At 41.1% G+C, this 27,900-nt stretch overlaps 1 protein-coding gene across 2 annotated transcripts in view; it reads left to right on the forward strand.

The window, feature by feature from the left end:
- The window catches only part of Nbas (NBAS subunit of NRZ tethering complex), a 291,403-nt gene that overhangs the window by 34,389 nt on the left and 229,114 nt on the right, over positions 1–27,900 (forward strand). For both annotated transcript variants that reach the window (XM_050141900.1, XM_050141901.1), the window contains exons 10-13: positions 7,251–7,389; positions 14,031–14,099; positions 20,261–20,389; positions 26,952–27,015. In XM_050141900.1, coding sequence (XP_049997857.1) covers positions 7,251–7,389; positions 14,031–14,099; positions 20,261–20,389; positions 26,952–27,015 — 401 coding nt within the window. The remainder of the gene's footprint in view (positions 1–7,250; positions 7,390–14,030; positions 14,100–20,260; positions 20,390–26,951; positions 27,016–27,900) is intronic.

Below are 27,900 nucleotides of genomic sequence, written 5' to 3' on the forward strand. Positions count from 1 at the left end.
TTTTTTTTTTTTTTTTTTTTTTGTGGGTCAGAAGGGATTTTACACCACTAGATGGCAGATTCTTCCAACATTTCTGGAATTAAGACCCTTAATAAGCCATTTCTAATTCTTGAAATGCTTTTTCAGTGTGACTCTTCATCAGCATTACATAAAGTCTTGGTACTGAAGGACTTGCATTGCCTGTCTGTCCTTTTCTCAGGCAGCTGTGCCTGCTTCTCTGTTGCTGACCCTGTTCTCTGCCCCCTTGCTTTATTTAAGCTCAAGTTAATTTGGCTCCTTACCCCCCCCCCACCCGTGTGTGTGTGTGTGTGTGTGTGTGTGTGTTTGTAGTTTTTTCCCCAGTCACTTTATTCATTTATTTTTTTCTGGAACCTGTGTTCTTTCTTTGACTTTGAGAGTTGGAGCATTAGAGCTGGAACAGCCTTCATCTGTCATTGGTTAAACTCTTCATTTTTCAGGTGGGAGAGCTGCAGCTTAGAGAGGTTAAGCCAAGGACGAAGACTGTGTCTTATCTTTGTGCAGCTACAGTTCTTTGAACAAACTACCTAGATAGATTTTTCCAGAGTGAAGCACAGTGGGTAAATGCTGTAAAGGATACAGTGATGAAGTGGACACCATTCAAATGGCTCCAGCTCAGTGATAGAATTATGATTTGATTAACTGTTGCAGTGCATTGTGCTAAGTGCTTAAGGAAGAGATCATGATTAAATATTTGTGAGGCTAAGGGTGCTTCGTCTCCTGTTTCTTCACTTGTTCTTTAGAGACTGCAGACACTCACTGCATTTCCTGAAGTTCTCCGTGCACCGTTGCAGCCTAGCTGTACTGTGCAGCATGTTCTCTTGGCCTGAGTGCTATAACTTAACCCACGTGTCTGCCTGGGAACTTTTCAAAGGCTGAATCCCTGTGATGCCCTCCCTAACGTCTTTCTTCATGCCCTTGTCCCTCTGATGCAGCTTTGTACCTAGCTCTAAGGTGGCTGCCAAGGTTCTGTGCAACAGTAGCTAGTGGTTACTAATGGCTACTAATAACTTCATCTGCAGTGGATTGGGTCCTGCTCATTTCTGTGTAAGAGAAGCAAGGAATGTACATAACAGAATGCAAACCTGCTAAGCAGGCTGTGCACTTGATACACATTGACTGTGAAATGGGAGAGTTCAGGTACTCATTGCTGTTAGGAGAGTTAGAAATGGCTTTGTCTGACAGTCCTTCAATCACTTCCTGAACACTATAAACAAAATTAATGAGAAAGCCATGTCTACAGATGACATACATTTGTGCAAAGGTCTTTGAGCTTCATGCCTTGAGTCCCAAAATCGTGATAGTTTCTGCTAATACCTACATGATTTCATATTGAAGATTATTAAGAAAGAGCCTTTCTCTCTCCATCTTGTTTTTGTGAATGAAAAGTAGTTTTGTTGATGAGTGCTGTGGCCCGGAAAGCGCTGTTTGTGGCATTCCTTCATGACTCCTGGCTCTTACATTCTTTCTGCTTCTTTTCTGATGATGACCCCTGAGTCTTGGGGAGAGCCGTATAATGTAGATGTTCCAACTAAGGCTGAACACTTTATAGCTTCTTATTTTCTGCCTTTTGGGCCTCTGTGAATCTGTGAATCAGCTTCTCTGACGATGAGAGCTGCACTAGCACGTGGGTGTAAAGAAAATTCTTTAGGTCACACTTAGCTTAGCTTAGTGTCCATTGAGCTGAATGGTAGCAGAGTTCTCTCCTAGGCCTTCTGACCCACCCAGCATGGTTTCTTGGCTCACTGAACAGCAGTAGGAGGCAGGAATTTCTTACAGCAGCTGTGACTCTGCATAAGACCAAGGCAGCCACAGTTCTGGATTGGATGAGGGAGGATCTCATAGCATCCTACTCATAGCTGAAGGGCTGTTGGCACTTGATGGCTACTGGGGAGGAAGAGTCAGTTTCATTTGGAAATGGCCCATGGTAGGCTGCCCGTTTTCCAGTGGGTGGCCTTACACCCTTGCACATGCTAGCAGTACTATGCTTACCCAGTGGGTTAAATAAAAAGCTCATGAATTTGGGAGGGAAAAGCGATGAGGGTATGGGAGGAGTTGGAGAGGAGTGAGAGTGGATTTGCTTAAAACATTATATTTGTGTATGAAATTCTCAAACAGTAAAAAACAAAAAACAAAAAAATAAATCTACTTAAAGCAAGGTAAAGAAAGAAAAGCAGCTTTGTGAATCATGTGGCTTTAGAGTTTTATTTATAATTAAACATTTAACCTTTATCTTTATATAATTCAGTTACATAAATATATTTATATGATAATATGGTTGTCAAATATATGACAATATTACATATGACTTTGAATGTAAACCTTAGCCTGACCCCTCTGCCTATGCCCTGGATCTGAGTATTCTTGGTGGAGGAACTCAACGAAGCAGAAAATAACATTAGTCTATAAATTATTTCCTACCTATTGCCTGTTTGTAGACTTAATTTCTATAAAAATCTAATAGCAATTTTGGTGTTAAGTCAGAGAATGCTCAAGCTATAGCTATTAAGTTCCTGCTTCTTATATTTAACCCTCCAAGAGGAAGCTTTCATGACTTTGTTTATATTTCTTTGAATTGTATTTTGTGTGTATGGATGTTTCTTCCCTGTACCTATTCCTATGTACTATGTACATACAGCACCCATGGAGGCCAGCAGAGGGTGTTGGATCCTTTTGGACTGGAGTGTGAACTGCCATGTGGGTGCTGGGAATTGAATTAGGGTCTTTAGGAAGAGCAACCAGTGCTCTAAACCTCAGAGCCAGCTTAGCTTTCATGATTTTAACATGTGACCTTTCATTATATTAAAAAAATATTTTTCCGGGGCTGGAGAAATGGCTCAGTGGTTAAGAGCACTGCCTGCCCTTCCAAAGGTCCTGAGTTCAATTCCCAGCAACCACATGGTGGCCCACAACCATCTGTAATGAGATCTGATGCCCCCTTCTGGCCTACAGGCATACATGCAGACAGAATATTGTATACATAATAAATAAATATTAAAAAAATATTTTTCCACTTTACATTGTAAACAGAGCCACACTAATAATGATTGTAGTTTCTATGTCCATAAACTTTCTCACATTGGTAAACATTTTCACTGTAAATGTAATCTCACCAGTTTGTAAGATTTACTAAACCTTTGAGGGGAGTTGGTATAAATCTGCACATTTGGTCTTTGGATTTCTTTTATGTCTTTTCATTGTTCGTTTATTCCTTGTCCATTATTCCTTTGAATTGGTGGTGGATCTTTTTAAATCCTTTATACAGATGTACTATTAACTTTATATGTTATAAACTTCCCCCATTTACAATTTTTTAATCTGTAAATACAAGTTTTAAATTTAAAGTAGAATCTTTATTCACACACACATATATGTGTTACATACATATACACATATATGCATATATGCATAAATGTTTGTTTTTCTTCAGTTTGTATAACTCAAGCTGTTCCCCAAGGTCAAAGATACATGCAAACTTATACACACACAACAGCCCAAATCATTACATTAATTTTGACATCACTTTATTGATTCACATGTATCTTGAAGAAATCGTGCTTTTTATTTTCTATAGTCTCACTCCTTAGATTTTGTTGATCACAGCTTTGTATTATCATTTAAAGTATTTTTAATTTTTTCATCTGTACTTTTTTTCCAAATTGGTAGTTAGATTTATGAGGGTAATGATAGTTGGGAATATTTACTTGAGCAGTGATCTGCACAGAGCGAATGCTCTGGACACGTACAGTGCTGTCACTGTGACTGGAGACCCAGTGTATCTTTGACCTTGGGGAACAAGCAAAATTATATTTTAGCTCTGAGTGTCTGCCTGGAGTAGAAATAGTCCAGTACGCTTCCAGCCAGTCTCTCGAATTGTTGTCTCTTCATTTTCTGATGTGAACTAGTTAGTACTGCCTGGAAAAAGAGCAGGAGAAAGGACGTGAGCGAAGGCTGAAGTTGTGTTTCTCTCAGTGAGTTACTTACCTGACGTCCTAGGTTTCTGAGCTGGGATACTGGAGGATTATTACTCCATTTTGAAGTTCTTACACCTTCTCCCTCCCTCCCTCCCTCCCTCCCTCCCTCCCTCCCTCCCTCCCTCCCTCCCTCCCTCCCTCCCTCCCTCCCAGGGACCCTCTCTTTCTGCATTATTGTTGGCTCAGTTCAGAAACAAGTTAGGAAGCAGCTGGGGCTGAGAAGCACCGTGTGGCACTGGAGTCTGATAGTTGTTGGGGTTTTAGGACTGGCGGTGAAGCATGGTGTGCTGTAGTTTACTGGGACCGCTCTACCATATCGTCATGAACGTGCTGGTAGAGCTGCACTGATTTTGGCTTCAGGAGGTCAGAGGTTGAAATGAGCATTAGTGGGCTGCTCAAGGTGCCAGTAGGGCCATTATGGAGGGTCTTCTTGCTTTTCTAGACTCTCCAGATTCCCTGGCTTGTTAGCCTGCCTACCTGCAAAGCTGCCCTGAGCCAGTTGAGTCTGTCACACATTACTTCACTCCGAGCCAAACACTTTTGCTTGCTCCTTCCACTCTTGGGATCCTTGTGATTTCATGGACCCACCTGGAAAGCCAAGATAATTTCTATGTGGGGGCAGTTGATTGGCAATCTACATCTCTTTGCTGCCTAGCACAGAAGCTAGGTTGCTGATACATTTTTAATTTTTACTTTTTTCCTTTATTTTTTTTAAAAAGAAAACTTTTTTTTTTCATTATACATACCAATCCAAGTTCCACTCCCTCCCCTACTCCCATTTCTTCCACATGCCCTCCAACCCAACCCCATCCACTCCTCAGAGAGGGTAAGGCATATTGCTTTGGGGAAGGTCCAAGGCCCTCCCTACTATATCTAGGTTGAGCAGGGTACCCGTTCAAAGAGAATAGGTTCCCAAAAAGCCAGTACATGCAGTAGGGATAAAATCCTGGTGTTGTTTCCAGTGGCCCCTTAGTCTGTCCAGCCATGCAACTGTCAACCATAATCAGAGGGACTAGTTTGGTCCTATGCTTGTTCCTTCCCAGTCTGGCTGCAGTTTGTGAGCTCCCATTAGCTCAGGTAGACTGTTTCAGTGGGTGTACCTGTCATGGTCTTGACCTCTTTGCTCATATTCTCATTCCTCCCACTCTTCAACTGGACTTTGGGAGCTCAGTTCAGTGCTCTGATGCAGGTCTCTGCCTCTGTTTCCATCAGTTTCTGGATGAAGATTCTATGGTGATATTTAAGATATTCATCAATCTGACTACAGGGCAAGTCAAGATTGGGCCCTCTCTCCTCTATTGCTTAGGGTCTTTGCTGGGGTCATCCTTGTGGATTCCTGGGAATTCTCTAGAGCCAGGTTTCTTGCTAACCCTTTAATGGCTCAGCTCTCTCAATCAAGATATCTCTTTCCTTGCTCTCATCTCTGTCCTTCCTCCTTCTTGACTATCCCGTTCCCTCAAGTTCTCCTCACCCCTCCCCTTTCCCCCTCCTTCCTTCCTCCCTTCCATCTCCCCCCACCCCATGCTCCCAATTTTGTCAGGCTATCTTGTCTGTTTTGTCTTTTCCGGTGGATCTATATATGTTTTTTTTAAGGGCTTCAGGTGTCAGTGTTTACAATAGAGTAGTTCTGCTTGACAACCCTTGTATATACGTGTACTAGTCTCAAAGGTGAAATATAAGCAGTCATCATGTGATGTCAAGCTATTGATATTTATAAGTTTATATTACTCAGTTATAAACTTAAATGTGGTACATGTCTGCAGTCCCAGTATTTGTGAGGCAGGGCAGGAGGATTGGAAACTAGAGGTCAGCACTGCTTTTATAGTAAAGTATCTCAAAAAAAAAGTATAAGTTAATATGGTTCTATAATTTAGTCTTTTGTTATGTCAGATCTTATAAACCTCATGAAATATGGTGTTATCTTTACTAAAAACAGACAGACAGACAGACAAAAACCAAATTGTTTCAAGTTGTAGGTTTCCCTTGAATGTGGCCGAGAACAAAGCAGCCGTGTAGTGAAAGCTCACTCTCTTCTCAGCCAGACCGGGGCTTTAAGGTGGCGAGGCTTTGTTGGTTTTGGTGTGGCCGAGTTTGACACAGTGTCCTGTCACTTGAGACAGTGGTAGGTGGGGTGGGTACAGCCTGTGAGCAGAGGTCCAGGGAGCCACTCTCTTTGGTCGTGGACTCTCTTAAAACATGAAAATTCTTTTCATTCTTATAATTATTAGTTTAACCATTAAGAAATGCGTGGATTGTTTTTCTTGTTATTTCTGTTGTCTCTTGTCATTGATGACAGATAAGACATTAACAACGGATGTTTTCCTGTTAGTGTATCAAAACTTCACCTTGAGTTTTTATCATTGTTTGTTTAGTAATTATTATTTGTACATGTCCATACATATGTACATGTGGAGGTCAGGGGACACCTCTGTGGAGTCAGTTCTCTTCACCTTTGCCTGGGTCTGGCGTTCAAACTCAGGACATCAGGCTTGCATGGCAAGTGCTTTACCCACTGATCACCTTCCTGGCTCTACCTTGGTGCCTTCCCCCACTCTCACACAAGTGATTGTAAGGATCAGTATCCTGCTACTATGCAGGATTCTGCCAGATGTGCCTGCCGATCCTGATTTAACCGGCAGAAGTGGCGGCTTGGCTTTTATTGTTTACCAGCTCAGTAAACAATATTGAGCTCTGACTGCATAGTGTATCTTTGACTCTCTAGTGTTTAGTAGACTGTTTGCCCTCTTAGTAACTGGCCTGTCCTTTGCTGATGGAGTATGGCAGGCAGAAGTGAATCATGAGTAACATGCTGCTCTCCTCTTACCTCTGAGCAGTTACTGCCGTGTGCTCTTTCCCATGGCACACACCCAGCTGCTGCCATGTCTTTCTAAGGCTGCAGTTGGGCCACATTGCATCGCGTATGGTGTTGGCGTCACAGAGTGTGTGTCTGGTTCCTCCCAATGCTTGTTAGGTTTGATAACGCCAGTGTCTGTGAGCTGCATTGCAAATTCCAGACATTTCCCTTTATTTCTAAATTTCTGGTTGCATTTAGGTGCCTAAATGTTTACCCTTTGGTTCTCTATCAGTGAAGGTGAAGTTCAAATTGAAAAACCATTAGGTTTCCTTTCTTGAATAGTAATCGTCTAGGTATAATGACAGCAATTTTAGCTTTCTGTGTTCAGGGGGCTAATTCTGCACTGTTTTCTTGTTATCTTGTTCATATTTGTAATTTATTAATTCTGTTCTTGTTATTTCTAGACTTTTACTGGTGGGTGGATGTGAAACTACTGAACTGGGCATTTCCAAAGCTTCTAGCTGTGGCCTTTCTGCGTGGAGAGTTCTCTCAGGCTCACCGTACTATAAGCAAGTTACTAGCAGCGGAGATACGGTCACTGAGGTATGTGGTAGTGCAATTATCTGGACTGTTTCCTAATTGCTGTTAGACAAGGAAACCTGTGAAAGATATAACCAGCAACATTTGTCTCAAAAAAGGGATAATAATGGTTCTGTGATTTTAGTGTTTTATTATTCTCACTTGCTTATTAACTCTAACTAAAGTGTTCTTAAAATGTATTAATAACAATGAATAGTATATCCCGAATAATATTAATAATATAACTAAAATATTATTTGTTATTACTATATATCAAATATAGTAAAATGTATTGAATTTAACTTGACTTCCCTTTTAGTAATGATATTTTCAGATAATAGGAAAAAAGTGTAGGTCAGATGAGGCGACTCAGCAGGTAACTGTTTGCCTTGCAAGCTTGGCAGCCTGAGTCCATAGGCAAAAGGTGAGGAATGATTGCATAGTTATTTTCTTGTACACTCTGGCTCGGACCTCTGTGCACACATATCTGTACACACCCACAAATAATATACAAAAGTGTAAAAAAGAGAAAACAGCATAGCCTGTCTGTTGTCTTATTACTTGTATTTTCTCAGTCGTTAACATTTAGCATGCTGTTTTTGTGTTGATAACTGTTCAGAGTGCTTTTATCCCATGCTAGCTCACCTAAGTGTGCCTTCAGTTGGGTTAGCCCATGTCACTTAACCAGAAAGTGCTCTGGACCACCTCACCAGCAAGTGAGACTAGCATGCCAGTTCACATTCTTAACTACCTTGTATACATCCTTCCGTGTTTATAGCAAATGCCCTTATTGCTCCGTATTCATTCTTTATCATTTATTAGACCTCTATTTTGTGCCACACACTCCTTGTGTTAGCCTTTCACCTTTGACCAAATAAGTTTATTTTGACCTGCAGTTTCAGAGACTTCAGCTGATGGTGGCTTGGTTCTCTTGTGGCATTGTAGCTCGTGATGGGGTCACATGATGTCAGAGTGCTTACTTCATGGCCTCTCAGAGAGGCAGGGAGAAGCAGAGTCAGAGAAAGCATGACCTTGATATGAGTGTCTACCAGGGTCCCCGTGTCTCTCTAGGGTGGTGTGTCTTCCCGCTGTCCTTCTACAACACCCCTTCCTAGAGTGAACACCACTTCCTAATAGCACTGATGCTGGCAACTAGCCAGCCTTTAACACTTGGACCGTAGGTGCTTCCCAGATCCCAAGAATAGCTCCCTGTTAGTCTGTAGCATTAGAGTAGGCTAGACTGAGTGTGAAAAAAATCATACAGTCACACAAACATATTGGAAGACCTAAAATGTCTGTGGCTTGTCACATCAAAATTCCTGGCCTAGCCTGCTGTTGCTGCTGTGTCTTTTCTAGGCAGTTTGTTATACCTGAAGATTAGAGAATCTGTGGACGATGACTTCTTGAGGTCCCACTGTCTCCACTGCTGGCTTTAGGAAGGGCAGAGAGGAATTAAAGGTGGAACTTTTCTCAGACTTATCCCAAAAGTGACACCACTTTTGCTTATTTATCAAACTAACCACGTGACCCTTCCTAGCTCCAAAGAAGATTGGAAATAGTTTCTGTGTGTCCAGAAATATGAAATCAGTTAGGTTCCGGTAAATGCTAATTATGTCTACCATGTTGGTCATACTCTACTTATATGTGTCTTGGTTTTTTGGGTAAATTGTATGAAAGAAGCACTTGATGGAGGTTATGAGCCCTGTACTTAGTGTATGCCTGTCATGCATGAGAGCTGTATGTTTTTAAAGTAAAGAATGAAACAGGGAAACTAAAGCATAGTATAAGGGAATATGCTCATTTCATAAGTGATTGTATTTGTCTTGTTATTTTTCTTAAAATATATTGATTTAAAAGTAATCTTCCAAACCAGCAAATGGCTCGGTGTTGGAAAAGATTCTGAAGGATGAGCTTTTGAAAAAGAAATCTTTAGCAGTTACAGTAGACTTCACTGTTATTGTTAGACTTGGCCTGCATTGAAATAAATAATTGTGATTTAACCCAACAAAGTAATTCAAAACGATACCAGCCTACTGTTTTTTTGTGGCACGAACCTTAAATCAGCTGATATTTGCAGCTCCCATTATGGAGTGCTGTTTTTTTACTTCTTCCATTTATGATCCATCTACCTGCTTTCCTGCTTGGTCATTTTCCCTTCAGTGCTCAGAAGGAGGCAGTTTGTTAGCAGCCCCTTTTCTCAGCCCTGGAGTGTTAGGCCAAATAGAGCTTAATGATGGAAGACAGGAAGACATAGCTTGGATCGGATGCCCTGGTTTCTTATCGCATTTCCTCTCAGATTATCTGTATATCTGACTGTTAATCTTATCTGACCCGAAAAGACTGAGGTGGGAACTGATTGAAGAAATAGACACATAATAAGTAGGAACTTATTAGCTGTGTTTCTCACTGACTTTTGTAACTTCTAGTTTTATGTGACATAAGTCAAGCAGATCTTGGAAAAATCTTACCTTTCAAATCTGCATAAAACAAGTATGATTCTTACAGCTTATTTTCAGATGGTTCAGTTACAATATGAAAAGCTTTTGCATGTATGAAAAGCAAACTGGTATAGCAAAATGTAAATGACTGGTCAGCGCAATGATCACGTTGTCTTTTCTGGAGCTTGAAATTTCTCTACATCAGAAGTGAGAAAAGGACCGCGAGGGGTGCGTCCACCCACTGAGACTGTGTGACTGACCTAATGGGAGCTCACCAAGGCCGGCTGGACTGGAACTGAATGAGCATGTGACCAAACCGGACTCTCTGAATGTGGCTGACAATGGGGGCTGACTGAGAAACCAATGATAATGGCACTGGGTTTTGATTCTACTGTCTGTTTGGATGCACACCTTCCTAGACCTGGATGGAGGGGGGAGGTCCTTGGACTTCCCACAGGGCAGGGTACCATGACTTCTCTTAGGACTGGAGAGGGAGGAGGAGTTGGGGGAGTGGGAGGGAAATGGGAGGAGGGAAGGAGGTGGAAATTTTTAATAATAAAAAAAAGTGAGAAAAGGAAAGAAACAGATGACTGTGGCAAATACAAGGAAAGACCATGTAGGTGCCGTGAATCTTTTGGTCCAGCAGCATTGAGGGCATCTATAGAAAGTGGCCCTGCAGAGGGGAGTTTTCCGGGTGCTGTCACTGGCAGCAGACTTTTCCCCTGGACTCCTTTGGGTTTGTGCGCTTCTGCTCGGCTTCCTTTTGAGTTCTGTATTGTAAAGTGCTCTGCTGTGTGTACTCTTCCTGTCTCAGGCCCAAGGGGCTTTGATATTGACTTCTCTTAAGAGAAAATTGCTTGTCCACTGACAAAATGAGTTAGGAAAAACATTGAATTGCAGAGTGAATGCCCTGCTGTATGATTGACTTCTTGAAATGCTGCAAATGTATTTTGATGCCATTAGTGGCTTTCAAGTGTGTTGTGCGGCTAACCTTGCAGTACCTTCTTCATAGCCTTCCCACCTCAGAATCATTGGAGGTTATAACGTTTGTCCCTTTCATCAGGAGGTGGCTGCTGTGCTTAGTGAGCGCCCTCTCCCACAGGCTGCTGGCAGGCTCTAAAACGACTATACAAAATTCAATATATGCATTGATCAACATTTCCAGATGAATGCTAGTGTCCTACATGACTTTACTTAGTCATTGTTCAACATTGAATTATTGCTCCAAGTAATAGGAATATAAAAAAACTTATATAGCTAACTCTACAAATGTGTACAATAAAGTACAACAGGGCCCAGTTAGAATTCAGAAGCTGAGGATAGAATGGGTGTAGGCTCTGGAGTTAGAAGGCTGAAATTCCAGCCCCCCCCCCACCTTTTCTTGCCACTTGGGTGATGAGGCTTTTGTCAGGACCTTGTGAAGCAATCTCTTTGAAGGCAGTTGATAAACTCTTATGACAATATGCATGGTAATTATTGTTGTCTGTTTGGCGTTTTAAGACTGAACTTTGTATAAAGAAATGTGGAAATGAACGAAAGTCCTGAAGTTTTGTTATTGATGTCATGCATTTTCCAATGCTTATCATCCTGTAGAAATAGTGCAGGCACTTTGAGCATATTGTTTTCTTAAAAATCCTTTCTCTGAAAAGAGGGTGCAATCTGAATACTTCCCCTGAGATTCTCCTGTCTGCTCAGCTCTGTCCTGTGTGGGTCTTCCTTTGCTGCGGCCGCCAAGCACCTTTCCCCTCCCTCCTGCTTGTTTCCCTTCCCGTCCCAGTGTCTGAGTGTGCAGCCTGAGCGTGAGCCTGAGCATCAGCCTGAGCGTGAGCTCTCACAGCTACCTTCATCCTGTCTCTTTCTCCCAGACTCTGAGCTTTCAGATGTGCTAATACTCTTTGCCATTAATATTTCATTATTCTCCTTCCTTTAAAATTTTCTTTTGTCAAATTTCTTTTTAGTTACTGAGTTTTAACTTAGGGCAATTAAAAGTTTCCTGCATCCTTAAATTCTTGTTGAAGCACATTGTTTTACTTTTGTTTCCTTATATTTCTTAGTTGTTTTCCGTAGTGCAATCTATCCTTGTTGACATATGTGAATGTTTGTCTTCTGATTTCCTTTTCTTTTTAACTTTATAGAACTTGTTGATCTTTGTGCTTGTCTTTCAATTTTTATGAGATATTTCTGAGTCTTTTTCTTGTTTATTGCAAAGATACTAGAATATTTTCCAGGATTCCTGGGTTAGTGGTTCCCTGTTTGGTCGGTAGAGTGACCCTCAGGTGCTCTGTCGATGTTGGTGGGAAGGGCCGTGGGCTCCAGAAACAAAGCTTCTCTCTCGTCTTGCAGCACACTGCATTTCCTTCTTTGCTTCTTCTATCCATCCACCTCTGTTGTCAAAAGATGCTTCTTCTCCTTCGCATTGTTCTTCCTCAGAAACTGTGTGCCTGTCAGATTGCTCCTTCTAAGGATACTCCTGTCCTTTCCCTATAGCCCATGTCTTGATGACATGGGTACTCTTTCAGTGTTATCAGGCAGCAAATGGACCTGATAGTTTTGGATCGGACTTAGATGGACCCTTCACTTCTTTGCAATCTTTCCTTGGTTGTCCTTCTTGGGCCCTGCGGTACTTTTCCCATCTGCTTTGTTCATCACCAAGCAGGAGCAATGGATGTGACAAACTGGTACTGGATAATTTTTCTGTCTTTATGTACAGTTATTTTGGAAGTTATCATCTTCATCATCATAATTTGTTTTCAAGTTAAACTGATTGTATGGTTCTCATTTATATATCTTCGTGTACTCTGTTGTTTTTGGAGGAAATATTGGGATGTTTGTGGATAAGCCATCACTGATCTTAAGTGGTTTGGAAGCTCTGGTAGCATAATTGTTAACCTTACCTGCATAATAAGCACTTTTGCTTTTAGATGTATTTATGTATAGGTATGTATGTGGGTTTACATGCACAGCATGTGAGTATGTTCAGTGCCTGTGGGGGCCGGAAGAGGACATTGCAACCCCTGGAACTGGAGTTGCAAGTGATGAGTTACTATGTGGGTGCTGGGAACTGAGCCTGGGTCATTTGTGACAGCAGTGAGCACTCTTAACTAGTGAGCCATTTCTCTAGTTCCTTCGCCTTGTTTTGTTTTGAGCTTTTGAGACAGGGTGTCCTACTTATCTGAGGCTGGCATGATGCTTATTGTGTAGCCTAGGATAGCCTCACAGTCATGATAGTCTTGTTGTAGCCTCCTGAGTATTATAGGTGTGAGCCACCCTACTTAGCTTCCATTTTGCTTATTACAATATTGGAGTGAAATTCATATAGTAAAAAATCAGTTGTTTTAAAGTGGACAGTGATAGTGTATACCTAGGAAAGAATCAGTAGGTCATGTTTTAATTTTGTTTCAGTTTTGAGGATCTACTAAACTTTCCCAGAGTGGCTGTACTACTTGATAATTCCCAAATCAGAGCATGGTGGTTCCAAATTTTCTACATTCTCAATAACACCTTTTCCATTCCAAAAATTATAGTTATCACTTTTCTTGTTTTAAATACTGGTTTCTAAATGTTATTTTTCCCCTTGTATGTTGGAAGAATAGATTCAGTTCCAAATGAATGAAGTTTCTATGGGAACTTTTGAATTTTTTCACAGTGATAGTAAGATAAATGTCAAACTTATCCTCAGCCAAGAATAAGCTTTGATTTGAATTTGCGTGTGCTGTGTTAGACTTGTTATTTGCCTACTGAAGAAAGCATTTGATTGTGACTTTTCTTAGACCTTCCCACTTGGTAGACTCCCTCACCCCATCAGAATGCTGTCAAGATCATTGGCATTCGTTGATTTTACTAACCGTGTAGCCTTAGCTGGCTTGGAACTTGCTTTGAAGATCAGGCTGTCCTCAAACTCCCAGAAATCCACCTGCCTCTGCCTCTTGAGTGCTGGGATTAAAGGCTATCAATTTTTTAAAAGTCAGTTTAATACTGGGCTACTTGGGCCTTGATAACCACATTGTAACTACACTCAACTCTCTATTGCTTTATTTGTGGTATGCTGTCTCAATCATGCGGTGTTCATTTTCTTCACTGAGGCGGATCCTTGACCCACTAGTGGGTTTTTTAAACTATTTTAAAAAATACTTAATGTGTGCTTTTCATTCCATGATAAAAGGGTTTTAGGTAATGAAGAAAACATTCCATTAAGATTTCTTTAGATGATGTATCTTAATTTTGTAGGTGCCGAAGACACTGGGATTATTGAAGCTGTTAAGTGCCAAGTTTTACACTCGTCAGGGACAAGAACAGGTAATGTAAATTTGCCTAAGTTTGTTTTTCAGACCCTCTCAGTGGAGTGCCTTTAAGGTCCAAGTTGAGTGATGCTTGGCTGGTCAGGCCTTTGTCACTGTCACCAGATATCTGGCGCATGAGAGGCAGGACATGCTCATGGTTTCAGAGGTTTGAGTCCACCAGGTTCATGGGAGCTGGCGGAGCAGGACTGTTCCTGCAGGGCAGCTGGAAAACAGGCAGAGCAGCTCACCTCGGGTGGAGAAGGGGCAAAGTGGAACAGTATCAGAAAGAGGTGTGGCATGCAGCCTCTGTGGCCCCTTGCCTAGGACCCTGCTTGCTCCAGCCCAGTCCCACTGGCAGAACCTGCTCCAACAAAATCAGTGGGGGTATCTGGGTAGGAGTGTATAGCCCACCTGTAGTGATGAGGCTAGCAGGCCTGCTTTTTGTCCCGCCTGGCTTCCGCACGGCTAGCTTTACACCCAAAATAACAACACACAAAGTATATTCATTCAAACACTGCCTGGCCTATTAGCTTTAACCTCTTACTGGCTGACTCTCACATCTTGATTAACCCATTTCTATTAATGTGTATCTCCACTTGACTGTGGCTTATAGGCATGAGTCTAACCACTGTCTGTCTTGGGTAGAAGATGTATGGCGTCTGCCTGTCTCTGCTTTCTTCCTTCCAGAATTCTGTTCGGTCTCCTCCACCCACCTAAGGGCCAGCCTATCAAAAAGCCAGGGCAGTTTCTTTATTAACAAATGAAAGTAACACATAGACAGATGACTTCCTATGTCACCCACCTTCCCCAGTTCACCTATTCCCAATGCTTGGTTCTAAGATCGAATCCATCAGTACGTTAGACCATTTAATAGTTGGAACCCTCATGAGCTTGTTGTGTCTGGAAAAGCCTGGCAGACACACTTGGAGGTGTCCTTGTCACTCACCTGTCTGCTTCTCTGTCTGATCAAGAGGACAATCAAGGGAACTATCATAAGCCTTGAATGATCTAAGCCTTCGTCTGGTGTATGCAACAATAGGAGTTTCTAGAGCTATTTATGGAAAATTTGTATATTTTTAGTATGTATTAATTAAAAAAATAATAGAATATATCCAGTCCTCTTGAAGGATGAAAGTATAGTCTGAACAAATCATTCTGCTTAGAAGCCATATATCTTTCCAGATTTCTTCCAAAATTGTATGAGGATTTTATTCTGGCAAGAAATCTCTCTCTCTCTCTCTCTCTCTCTCTCTCTCTCTCTCTCTCTCTCTCTCTGATAAAAATCAGAAGTTCATTCTCAAATGGAAGGCTGGTGATGACTCAGTGGAAGAGTCATGATGAACTGTGTTGGTAAGAGAGGTGTGGCTGCCGGGCACAGGCCTTGATCATGCCCTTGAATAGAGATGGTCACACAACAGCTGCCTCTGAGGGAGGTGGGTACATTGCTGTCCTAGCATGACTCTTACAGGAGGCTCCATCTGTGGGGGACAGCAAATCATACTTTTGTCTTGGCAAGAGTAAAATGGCCTTGTTTTTCTATTTCCTTAATTTCTTCACTAAATTATCAGGATGAATGTAATGAGACTTCTGTTGCTACTTTAGTATCCAGTATGTTTTAAGTTTGAATTATTTCTTTGCCATTGACTTCAGCACAGTCATGTACTTTGGATAGAGCGGACATCCCGTCTGTAGAGTTGAGCGGTAACAGTGCCCTGTGTCTACAGTCTCTTTCATCTTTAATCCTCTGTGTAATTACACTGTATTCTAGTTGGCATCCTTTTTTCTTATTTCCTGGAGCTGTCTTCATTTTGCAGATCAAGAAACATATGTAAGACTAAATGACTTGGCTTCTGTCTTGAAGTTTGTTTGTCCTAATGTGCTGTGTTCCCTGTGTCTGCAGCACCATGCTACTGTTAAGGATGCCACTTCCCTTTCTCCCTGACTCCCCTTTGTATTCTCCATGATTTCTAAGACCTTACTCTTTCCTTTAACTAGGCTTCTTTTGCTGTTGTCAATTAAGTCCTGTTGAGGTGTGTGCTAGAGAGTGTGGAGTTTTAGGATTCCTATTTTTCAGTCTGTAGGTGTGTACTTTAAGAGAGGCATAATGTCGGCATTGAGAACAAAGGTTGTTTAGTGTAGGCATCTCTTCAAAGCCCACAGTGTGATAGGGTAGACCCTGAAACAGGGCAGAATGGGGCAGGGCAGAGCAGAGCACACACTATTCCCATCTGAAGTGCAGCAGAGGAAGAAGCATCTAGCTCTTGGGGTATCTTGGTTTGAATCTTGAAGTGAGGAAGTTCCCAGACAGGGAAGGGAGGATCAGTCTTCTGGTGGTACCATTGGAACATACTGTTTGCTCCAGTAGCTAGGGACTCCTCGGGCACTTAGTTTTGGCTTTCCTTGTTATCATTTCTGCATCCTTATATTTAGGATAATATAATTGTAGCAATATTTGGAATAAGACCTATCTAGGGGATTGATTTTTTGATTCTTCTCTGTGTCATCTCTGGCTCATATTAGAACTGTGTGTCAGCTGATTTGATTTAGCAGGAGGTGTGGGTCTGTATGGTTAGTGTAAAGAGACTGTTTCTCTTTATGGTCATACCACCTGGAACTTAAGCTGTGGATTGTTTCGGCCCGTGCTATTGGTTATTCTCATCAGATGGCTCTCGTTCTTTTTTATTCTGACATGATCCTCTGTGACTGAGCAAAACAGAGAAAAGGAAGCAATTAATTTCGTTGTAATTTGATCCTGCATTTCGATACACTGTCCCCAAATCTTTAACTTGTCTGGGCTTTTAAATTTAGTATTCTGAACCCAGGGCTTTCCAGAAAATATCTGAATGCTGTGTGTGTCATCTTGTTTGTACCTAGACATTTCTGTTCATGGCCTGGAGATTTTCAGTGCTGTAATTTCAGAGCTGTTGGTGCACAGGGGGACCTAAGGGTTTCTTCCTGTCGTGAGCACTGTTGAAATAGGAGCTGCAGGGCTGCGTCCCCAGCACCCCGGCCACCTGGCTAGCTTATGCCCGAAACAACAACACACAAACTGTATTCATTTAAAGACTGCTTGACCCATTTCTATCTAGCCTCTTCTAGGCTAATTCTCACATATTAATTTAGCCCATTTCTAATCATCTGTGTAAGCACCCCAAGGTGCGCTTACCGGGAAGATTCTAGCCTACGTCCATCCTGGGTCGGAGTTGCCTGGGAGAGCAGAGCCTGGCATCTCTGCTCCAGAGAGCAGAGCTGTCGAGTCTCTCCGGAAGCAGAGCAGAGTCTGACCTCACCTCCTCTTCCTCCCAGAATTCTATTCTGTTTACTCCTCCCACCTATGCTTTAACCTATCAGGGCCAGCCAAGCAGTTTCTTTATTGCTCAGTGACCTTCCTTCATCAGAGCACAGTGTAACTAGCAGACGACTTCACATGCCGCCACAGCAAGCTCTGTGACTGGCATGGTAATGTCTGTTTTCTTGATGAAGAAGTTGAAGCCTCAAGACGAGTGACCTGTCCAGTACAGTTAACCAGACGGGATGTCTAGGTTTGCTCTTGGAAGGGCTTTGAAAGCTGTTATTTTCTACCACCTCTGGCTGTGGAGGAAGCTGAAGGAATAGAAAGGAAGGCGTACTGTACTCTAGAGGAGTCAAGGCCTCCGGCTACATGGATTCTAGAGTAATGATCTACTTTACCACTGAAGTTTGACAGCAGTTGTATTATCTTTAAGATGTATTCTGAGGTAGGAGGATTGTTAGGTGTTCAAGCCCCATCTGTCTCAAAAATGAAAAAAAAAATAAAAGCTTTCTTCTTTTAGCTATGAGTATTTTAAAGTGATCTGCCCCCCCTTTTTTATGTAACTGTATAGCTACTATTTAGTTCATTCTTTTCTGTATTCACTTGTCAGACTTTAAATCAGTGACTATCATCTTATAGACACTCAGTTAATGTGTGGTGGTGGCTGTTATTGCTCTCTTAATTTCTTCATGTCCACAATGGTACCAATAATTAATCTGAATTTTAATACTTTTTGTTGGTACGTGTGCATGACATGTATGAGCACATGTATGTGCACATGTTTCTGTGTGTGACTGTGCCTGTGCTCATTCCATGTTCATGTGTAGAGGTCAGAGGACAACAGTGGGTGTCACTTCTTGTCTCTGCATTCTTTTAAGAGAGGATCGCAGCCTGGCATTGGTGTTGCATGCATTTAATCCCAGCACTTGGGAGACAGAGGAAGGCAGATCTCTGTGAGTTTGAGGCCAGCCAGGTCTACAAAGCAAGTTATAGGACAGCTGGAGCTGTTACACAGAGAAATCCCGTCTCTAAGAAAAAAGGAGGGAGGGAGGAAGGGAGGGAGGGAGGGAGGGAGGGAGGGAAGGAAAGAAGGCTGGAAGGGAGGGAGCGATCTCTTTGTTATTCCCCACTGTATATGCCAGACTAGCTGGCCCCAGAGCTCCTTGCTGCAGGAGGCCTGGGATAGCAGATGAGTTCTACCATGTCTGTCTAATAGGTGGGTTCTGAGGTTCAGACTCAGTCTTCATGCTTATGTGGACAACACCATTTCCCACTGAGCCATCCGTCTAGCCCTCCATGTTCATTTAAACATTATGGTTTAGTGTGCCTAAATGCCGTATGGCTCTAAATAATAAGCTTTTGTTTGTAGTATATATGTCTTAAGACTGTAATAGTAATAATAACTAGATTTATCCATATTTATGAGTGGAATTGTAATAATAACTAGATTTATCCATATTTGAGTGGAATTGGCTTGGAGTGTTTTTCTCAAGTATTGTCTATTCCTCATACTTTTTTGTTTTTTTGTCTCAGGTTGTTAATCAGGCTATTGAGGATGGCTGTTTCAGTTTGAAAGATCTCTTCCTTTTTCCTTCCTTCCCTCTCTCCTTCCTCCCTCTTTCCTTCCCCCCTCCCTTCTTTTTTATTCTTTATTCTAAATTACAGTAGACTAAAATATATAAACTTAAAAAAGTCCTAAAACTACTTGAAGTCAAATTAAGGGTCTCGTGGATGCCAGGCAAGGGTTGCATCCTTAACATCTGGCGAGCTTCCCAAGGGCAGGGATTTGTGATTATTTTGTTTACTGCTGATAGCAGAGTGCAAAAACAGAACCTGACACGCAGTATTTATTGCTCAATATGTCATATTCAGCAAGTATTTGTGGAATGTTAGAGGAGCATCACTTAGAAAATTACATTTTATTGATTTGACATTTTTTTCTTTTAGAATATGTAGAAATTTAGAACATTTTGAATGCTTTCAGTAGAGTTCAATACTTTTATTTTAATATCACTCATGCAATTGAAAGGTGGAGGTAATGGAAACCACTGATTTTTAGTTATTTCATAGAGGTGATAAGCAACTGAAGAAAGTGAGGAGTTTAATATCAATATAGCACTCTATTTGATATCACAGAGCTCCCTTGTCTCAAGGAAGATTGAAGTTCTATTACAGTATTTGAGAGAAGGTACAAGTCCTACTCTAAATATTGATGCCAGTAGCAGAAGCCTTTAACTAGTGCTTTTAGTTAAGAAAAGATACAATGGACATTTGAGCTAGTTCTTTAATGTAAGTGAGAGGTACATGAAATTGTATCAATCCAACATGTGGTTTAATGACTTTATGAAATAGATATATTGAAATCATATAGTCCCCTTTTAGTGACACACTGGTTCTTATTGTAGTCACAGAATTGTACCACCATCCCAGTCTCAATTTTAGAAACAATTTTTCACCTTGAAAAAACCACACACCCAGCCGGGCGGTGGTGGCGCACGCCTTTAATCCCAGCACCTGGGAGTCAGAGGCAGGCGGATCTCTGTGAGTTCGAGACCAGCCTGGTCTACAGGAGCTAGTTCCAGGGCAGGCGCCAAAACCAAAGAGAAACCCTATCTCGAAAAACCAAAAAAAAAAAAAAAAAAAAAAAACCCCACACACCCCTTAACCATTATTCCCAAGTATGAGTGTACATTTCAAAGAATTCATAATCTATTCAAGTGCAGGTGTAAAAGTTACTGGGAAATCTCGGTACTTGATTGATATGAGGTTGACAGAGTTCTCAGCTGCTCATAATGGCTTGTAACATGTAGCCTTGCCGAGTACTGTTTTAATTCTGAACGCTCTGTCCACACGTCTTCTCCTCTCACCACACTGTTCACGTACAGGATGGAATCTTCAAGATGAGCCTTTCTCCAGACGGGAGCCTCCTTGCAGCGATCCACTTCTCAGGGAAGCTGAGCATCTGGGCCATTCCATCCCTGAAGCAACAAGGTGTCTGGAGTCAAGATGAGCAGGTATGTCCTCCATTAGGGTCACTCTCGAGGGTGAGGTCTGAAAATAGTAATAGTAATTTCACTTTGTTGATGTTTTTCTGAACCACACAGCTATTATTTATCCTCAGCTTTCGAAACCCACCCTAGTCTTAAGTCAAATTATCGTATCACCTGATAAGGACAATTCTGAACTGAATGGTTCTCTGCATCCGTTCTAACTTGGAACGTGGCACACTCTAATACCAAGAGTTCTGTCGAACTCTGTAATCCTCCTCAATGCTCAGCAAACGTAGAGTGGAGATTGTAAAATTCTACCAAACCAGCTTTTAACAAGTCTTTGGATAATTCAATGCTAAAGGGTTCCTGTTCTTTCTAAATCCTGGAGCCCCGCTCTGTACTCACTTAGGTCTGAGGGCAGTTGCCTTCTGTACTTGCAGAACGATGGGGCATTTTTAATAGTTTAGTTTCTTGAGGTAGCTAATTAAGAATTAGATGAGTTTGTTCTTTAGAATCAGCTAGACTCAACCATTTTAATTTATATTAATAATGGAAATATAAATTAAAGATATGATATAATATAATGTAATATATAATAAAAGGAAAAGTCAGATGTACTCATGGGGAGCCCTGTATTAGGACAGAATAGAGATTATTATTCTTTAAAATTTGTTTTACATGTATTTATTTTATGTGTATGATAGTTTTTTTTTACTGCATGTATGGATGTGTACTGTGTACATGCTATGAAACCATAGCTCGGTCAAGATTGCCCTTTAGAGGGCTCAGTGCATTAGCTGTGTGCCTTAGACATGACCTCCACTAGGTTGCCGTGAACTGGCTGCTGGTTGGAGTAGAGCTTAGCCAATTGACATTTACATCCTGTTGTTTCTGTTTCCTGAAGCCCAAGACAAAGTTTCTACTTCGAATTATTCAGAGAATCCCCCAAATGTAGCGTGTTTTCCTGGCTTTCTATATGTGGTAGTAAAGCTCGGCTTCTTTCATTTGCGAGGCTCATGAGTACCCCATATTTGGGAAATATCTTTTTAAATGGTGACATTTTAGACAGTGAGGGTACCTCAGCTTTTGTCTCCTTACATTATTTTCTTTCACTTGATAGAAATATTGACCAGCTCTTGAAGCACTCTTAATGTTCTATCTCGAGTCTCAAGCATACAGCATGCACTGTTAGTGGCGGAATCGAGTAGTGGGCTTTTGATGTCTGCTGATTCCGAAGGGCCTCCTTTGCCTCTGTGCTCCTGATGGCATGTGCTCATCGCTGGTTACAAGCCAACCCCATTATGATTAATTACTCTTCAGTATTATTTATTATTTTCTTTTTAGAAATTGAAAATAGTTTTTTTCATACAATATCTTCTGGTTGTAATTTTCCCTCCTCAAACTCCTCCCAGATCCTCCTTTAGTTTTAATAGTTCCACTATTAAATTTGCTTAAAAACCTTGAAATCTGGGAATGTGTAGGTGATTTATTTTTGTAACTTTAAATATGTAGTTAAGTAAAATGATGGAGCAGGAAATACAAATTTTCCAAAATGGAGATGTATATAGAAGAGATGACTTGAGCCTAAAAGTTTGTATCAACTGAGTGAGTCGTTAGACACAGCTGAACTGAGCATCTGTATGGCAGCAGGGGTGGGGGCTGCCGCCATGCCCATCTGTTAAATATTCACTCCTGTGGCTCCGACTGAAAAGTCCCCACACCACCCTCAGGTTGAGCATGGTCTCCAGTCTGTGCTAATCACAGGCCTCCTTACTCTCATGGGTGCTGTGTCTGTGTACATGTGTTTACATGCCAGTTTCTTCTCCTGCATGTTGTATCTGTTATTAACAGTTTGCACTTCGAAATACATGCCAGTATTTTCTGCTTTGGTAAGAATGGTTCCCATTGAACACCTAAGTAAACGAGAAATAGTAGATTTTGTGTTCACACAGTTGAAAACCAGGACCTGTTGCTATCACAGTGGGCTTTGTGTAAGCTGTAGTGTCTTTGTCTTTTGCTGAGGGAGCAGGGTTTAGCCACAGTTGCTAAGCCTAATCCTGCATCAGCTGTCGTCAACTGATGCTTAGTGATACCATTTCCTCCCTTTGTATTCTAGTGCTCAGCCTGCAGAGAGGGATGCTACAGACACCTGCTCCACCTTTGAGGCTGCTGTTGGCTTTAGCTTAAAAAAAAAATTTTGGTTTAAATTTGGAAACAATGAAATTATTTATTTATTTATTTTTATGAAAATCCTGCTGTCAAAATGCAAAGCTCTCCGCTTTCCTGTCGTCTTAGTGGTCAGTGTACACTTTGCTCCTGTGCTCGTCTACCTGCTTCTGTGCAGTCCTTTTGAGTGTGTGCTCTAGAGCGTCATTCTATCACAGATGCTCCTGTGAGCTTCTCTTCAGACATGCGGGAACCTTAGTGCGCTTGTCTCTGGAGAACTGCGGAGCATGAAGGGCCTGGGCACAATGCTCTGTCGCATTTACAGAATTCACTAAATGTTATGTGATGAACATTTGCTTTGTTCTAGTTTATGCACCAACTAAGTAGTTAGGATAACATCTGGTTTTGTCTCTCTGACTGTGATGCCTGTACTCTTTCCTTGGTCTTATAGGAAAGCACATATTTAAGAAAATGATGGAACTCATTATTAGAGCAGTGAATGCCAGGACACTCAGCACACTCCCACGCTCACACTGTCTTCATGCTCTTCCTTTAGGAGCATTCTGTTATTTGAAAGGTTGGGTTCAAGTGTGTCAGGGTCAGAAATCCCTGATCACTCTTTCCTGGTTCGTTACTTGGTAATCTTAGAAAGCTCAGAGACAAGTTCTATTTCCTTGCACCTTGCAGATTGAACACCGGTTCCATCACTGCCCCTCAGATGGGCTTCATTATTGAAGAACTAGTTAGTGAACACAGGGAGCAGAGTAAATAATTGACGAAGTCACTTTTTGGTAAACTCTTAGTTTTGTTGCAGGTCTCTAGAGGACTCGGGGCATCGATCATTTAGGAAAGGTGAAGGTGGTAACTTTTCTGTTGTTTGGACAACTGACTTTGTCAGAGTCTCACCTGTGTCCTGGGAAGTGGTGACACTAGCTTGTGTATTTTGCATTGGGACTTTAGCTTATGTGGTATTAAACCTGGTGCACTATAGTGAACATAAGGATTAGCTGTAACTGTTCCATTTTAACCATGGTAGCCTTAGCATAAAACCATGATGCTAAATCTGCTGAGCTCTGCAGTAAGAAACATGGTAGGTGCTAGTCTGGTCTCTTAAGATAGTCACAGTCTTGCCAGGACAATTATAGAGAAAAAAAATTAAAGTAACATTTTAATATTAAAAAGAAAAGCTCAGGAAGAGAAATTTGTAACTGTAGTATTGGGGAGTAGTATTCTTGGAACTAAATTTGCACATTGCAGCTTGGGTTCTTAAAGAGCAGTTGGACTTATAGCAAATCAGTTTAGCAAAAGTTACCATTTTAATAGATGTAAAATAGTGTAAAAAGAAATTAATATGCTATCACTATGTGGTGAAATCAAGATTTCATCCTTTTGTCAGAATTTTGACTGGCAGTGTTTCCATTTAGAAGTACAGACGTGTGTTTGAGCAAAGGAAGTACTAGTGTATGAGACAATGTACTCGAGGAAGAGATTTCTCCTCACAGCCTGTCTGGGTGACATGCGCTGATGTGCAGTTCATATTCAGACACTGAATATATGCAAATGCAGTAGCCACCAGGGAGGGCATAGTACTGTCATTTACCAGATACATGAGCATGTGTATGCAAAGTCGCTGGACTTCCTTTGAAGAGGACTCTCTGGTTCTGACAAATACTTGGACAGTTGGACTTTTCTTATTCTTCTGGCAGTCATCAAGTGAGCCTGGTCCAGCAGGCAGGGCAGAGCTTTGCCTCCCTCTTGGCTATGTTAGAAAAGAAATGGACAGCCCAATGAATGAATTGATATTCAATTATATGGCAGAATGTAATATAGCCGGGTTATAATTGTTGTCTGAGAAGAAAACATTGTTACTACAGCCCTGTACTTCTTTATAGTTCTTTACCAAAATTGTGGATTCAGCTCATTTGGGGCTTTCTTCATGCAATTTGCCGCTTTATTAGTTTTTATAATATACTTTGTGTGATTGAGTGTTTTCTCTGTGAAGACTAATGATTAGAGATAGTTATGGGAGTGCCTATTTTAATTTACTTTGTATCCAGTTTTGAGTTGATTAAATACTTTGGCTTTCATTGTCAGTGTGAAAAATCCATCTGGCTGGAAATCTCTGTACTAAATTTGTTCATGTCTACAAGAGAGTAAAGTTGTTTCAATAATTTTTGTTTCATACATTTCCCATATGTTATGTTTATATCTTTACATCTTGTTTTTGGTCTTAATTTTTCTGTGACGTTTTATTACTTTCCAACCTGTACATCTGTGTAGGTGTAGAAAGTGAGATAGAAGCTTATCGTTTTCATTTTGATTGTATTTCTCTTTGATACAGAGTAGGTGTTAGACTAATTTTGTTAAATGATGAATCCATGAAGGACAAGTGGGAAGATGGGAGCTTGTGTGATTAATCTTGTTAGAGCCCACAGCTGTTTTCATAACTTCACTAAACTGTGGACTCTTGTGAGTCAGCACTACGCACATCTCTCTCAAAGCTCTTCCTTGGGCTTTGCATATTAAACACTAATAAATATTTGTACAGTGAATACACACTTGAAGTATTGCTCCTGTTCTGTGAGAGGCTGAGACTGATTCTAGTGGTTAAAAAAATCAGGAAATAAAATCTAAGAAAACATGGTTTTAGTTCATTCTGGCAATTTAGCTGGTCTATAAACACAACATGACCATGTTCTTAGAAGACCATCTGACCACTGCTGTACTGCAAAGGGCTGTGTATTTGCCTTTTTTTTTTTTTTTTTTTGAGACAGGGTTTCTCTGTAGCTTTGGAGCCTGTCCTGGGAACTCCCTTTGTAGACTAGGCTGGCCTCGAACTCACAGAGATCCGCCTGCCTCTGCCTTCCAAGTGCTGGGATTACAGGCATGCGCCACCACTGCCTGGCTTTGTATTTGCTTTTTACAGACACAAAGTAGAGAGAGGTGGGACAGAAAGGTAGATTCTTCACCTCCTTGGTGCGTGTACATAGGGACACACAGACCTGGATAACAAAAGGTCAGTCCCTAAGAGAAAGGCACAGCACATTTTGTTGATCAGTGACTTTCTCTTGCAAGGGAGGGAAAATGAGCTGTATTTGGAAAGAAAAAAAATATTGCTTTTTTGTTGTCTAACAGGTTCTGTAGGCAGATTTTGGAGAGCAGATCCTATTTATTTAGTTCTCTTTTTTGTTGGTTTTTGTTAGTACTTCCAGGATCTCATCCACCTCATCCTGAGGTCTTAGAGCAAGTCAGTTTCTCTGCTGACAAACACGAGGTGTCAGAAACTGTGGGAATGGAATAAGGGTGATGATTGATAACTCTCAGGACAGCATGCAGAAATGTGATTGGACACAAAGGTTGTAATCTAGTAGTAATAGGCCACAGGCAAGGCCCGCGGGGACTCTCTGTCATCCTTTTTGGCCTTTCTGTCAGCATCCTCCACCACAGATGTGTGTGGTTAGACCCAGTGGCAAGAGAGTCATTATAGGTGAAGAACCTTGTAGGATGCATGGCTCTCTTTGTAGTAGGAGCCCTAATTTTCTGACCTCCTTGTGGGAGAGGATTTCTCGTTCCTGTGACTCCCTTTTGGGGAGAGTAAGGGGCTGGGATAGAGCAGGAGAAGGTCAGAGACACTTTGCTTTAGGTGTTTGTCAGTTCGAAGTCACCATTGTAAGGTGATGTACCTTGGGGTGTGGTGTTCATGTTCTGAGCTCCAACAGATATAAAAGAAGGGAAGCAAGGCTGTTCCTTAGACTGTGTCCATGGAGTTCTAAGAGCAGGTGACCTGGGGTGTGCTTCCTTGTGGCTTGTGAGCACCAGGTGCTCCTGCCCTCGGCATATCCATCTGCATAGATTACATGGTCCTAGTGTGAGGACATGCACATAGAATAAACCAGCTGTGTGTCTAGGTTTCATTTGTTTTGGTTGTCTACTTTCTGACTTCTCTTGTATGCATATTGAGGCACAGTTCCTGCCTGTGAGCACTAAGGGCAGCGACATTTGTTTCCTTTCATTGCTATGCCGGGGAACAGAGAGCAAGGGCAAACTTCATTTCCACACTTTTTTTTTCAATTGTGAAAATTTCCTTGCCGCAAGCCTTTAATCCCAGCACTCGGGAGGCAGAGGCAGGCGGATCTCTGTGAGTTCGAGGCCAGCCTGGTCTACAAGAGCTAGTTCTAGGACAGGAACGAAAAGCTACGGAGAAACCCTGTCTCGAAAATCAAAAAAAAAAAAAAAAAACCCAAAAAAACAAATAAACCAAAAAAACCAAAACAACAACAACAACAAAACAAAGAAAATTTCCTGGGTCTTGGGGAATATATTATATATATATATATTTTATATTATATTGTTCTTTATTTTATATATTTATTTTACATGTTTGACTTAAAATAAATTCAGCACAAATCTTTTTATTTAGCCGGGGCATGATGAGCTTAATCCTGATTGGAGGTCATCTCCTGAGAAGAGGAAGAAAATAAAAGGTGAGTGGGTGTAAGAATTATGTCTGTCACAGCTTTACAAGTCCCCTCTTATCACTTACGTATTCTTTAGATATAAAAAGCCTCTAGACTCTCCTGTGTCACCTTGGAATTACAACAGAATTATAGCAAGGCATGTGTTTTTTTTAAGTTTTTCTTTGTTTGCTAGGTTTATAGGTTTTTCTCTCTAAATTTATATACACTTTTATATTTGAAATAATTTGTTTTGTAAAGTGAGCAAGATAATACTATTCAGTGAAAGTAATTCTTAAATAGTAGATTGAAACTAAAGAAATGAGAGCTCCTTTGACTTTTTTGCTCTAGATATATGATCTTTTTCATGGGCTATTGAATTTGGTTTGCAAGTACTTTATTAAGAACTTCAGTTTACAGTTTTCTCTTTTGTCCATCCTTACTGTGATTTGGTGTCAGGCTAATTCTGGCATGATGGGAGGCGTTTGCTGCTGTTCTTTTTCCCGAGACTTTAATAACATTCCCTCTTGTTTATCTGAGATCACTCTGAGTGCACACGCAAAAGCTTATAGCTATAAACTTTCATTTTAATAAAAACCACCTTTGCTGGACCTAAAGATTCTAAATTGTGCTTTTATTTTTATGTAATTCTAGGAATTTAAAAACTTCCTTCCTAATTTCTCTAGTGGTGTGCTTATCCTTCAGGAGTGCTGTCTGTGGATTTTGTGGTTTCTTTGGTTTCCCAGCTGTTGAAGTCTCCCTTACTATACCATGATTGAATAAGATGCAAGAGATGGTTTTATTTTAAGTTTTATAAACTTTATTATTTTTCTCTTCTTTTTTATTTTATTGTTTTAATTCATTTTACATTCCAACTACAGTTCACCCTCCTTCCTCTCCTTTTGTTCCCCCTTC

Source organism: Alexandromys fortis, unplaced genomic scaffold, assembly GCF_014885135.2.
Source record: "Alexandromys fortis isolate MF-2015 unplaced genomic scaffold, M_Fortis_MF-2015_v1.1 scaffold_30, whole genome shotgun sequence".
NCBI lineage: Eukaryota > Metazoa > Chordata > Mammalia > Rodentia > Cricetidae > Alexandromys > Alexandromys fortis.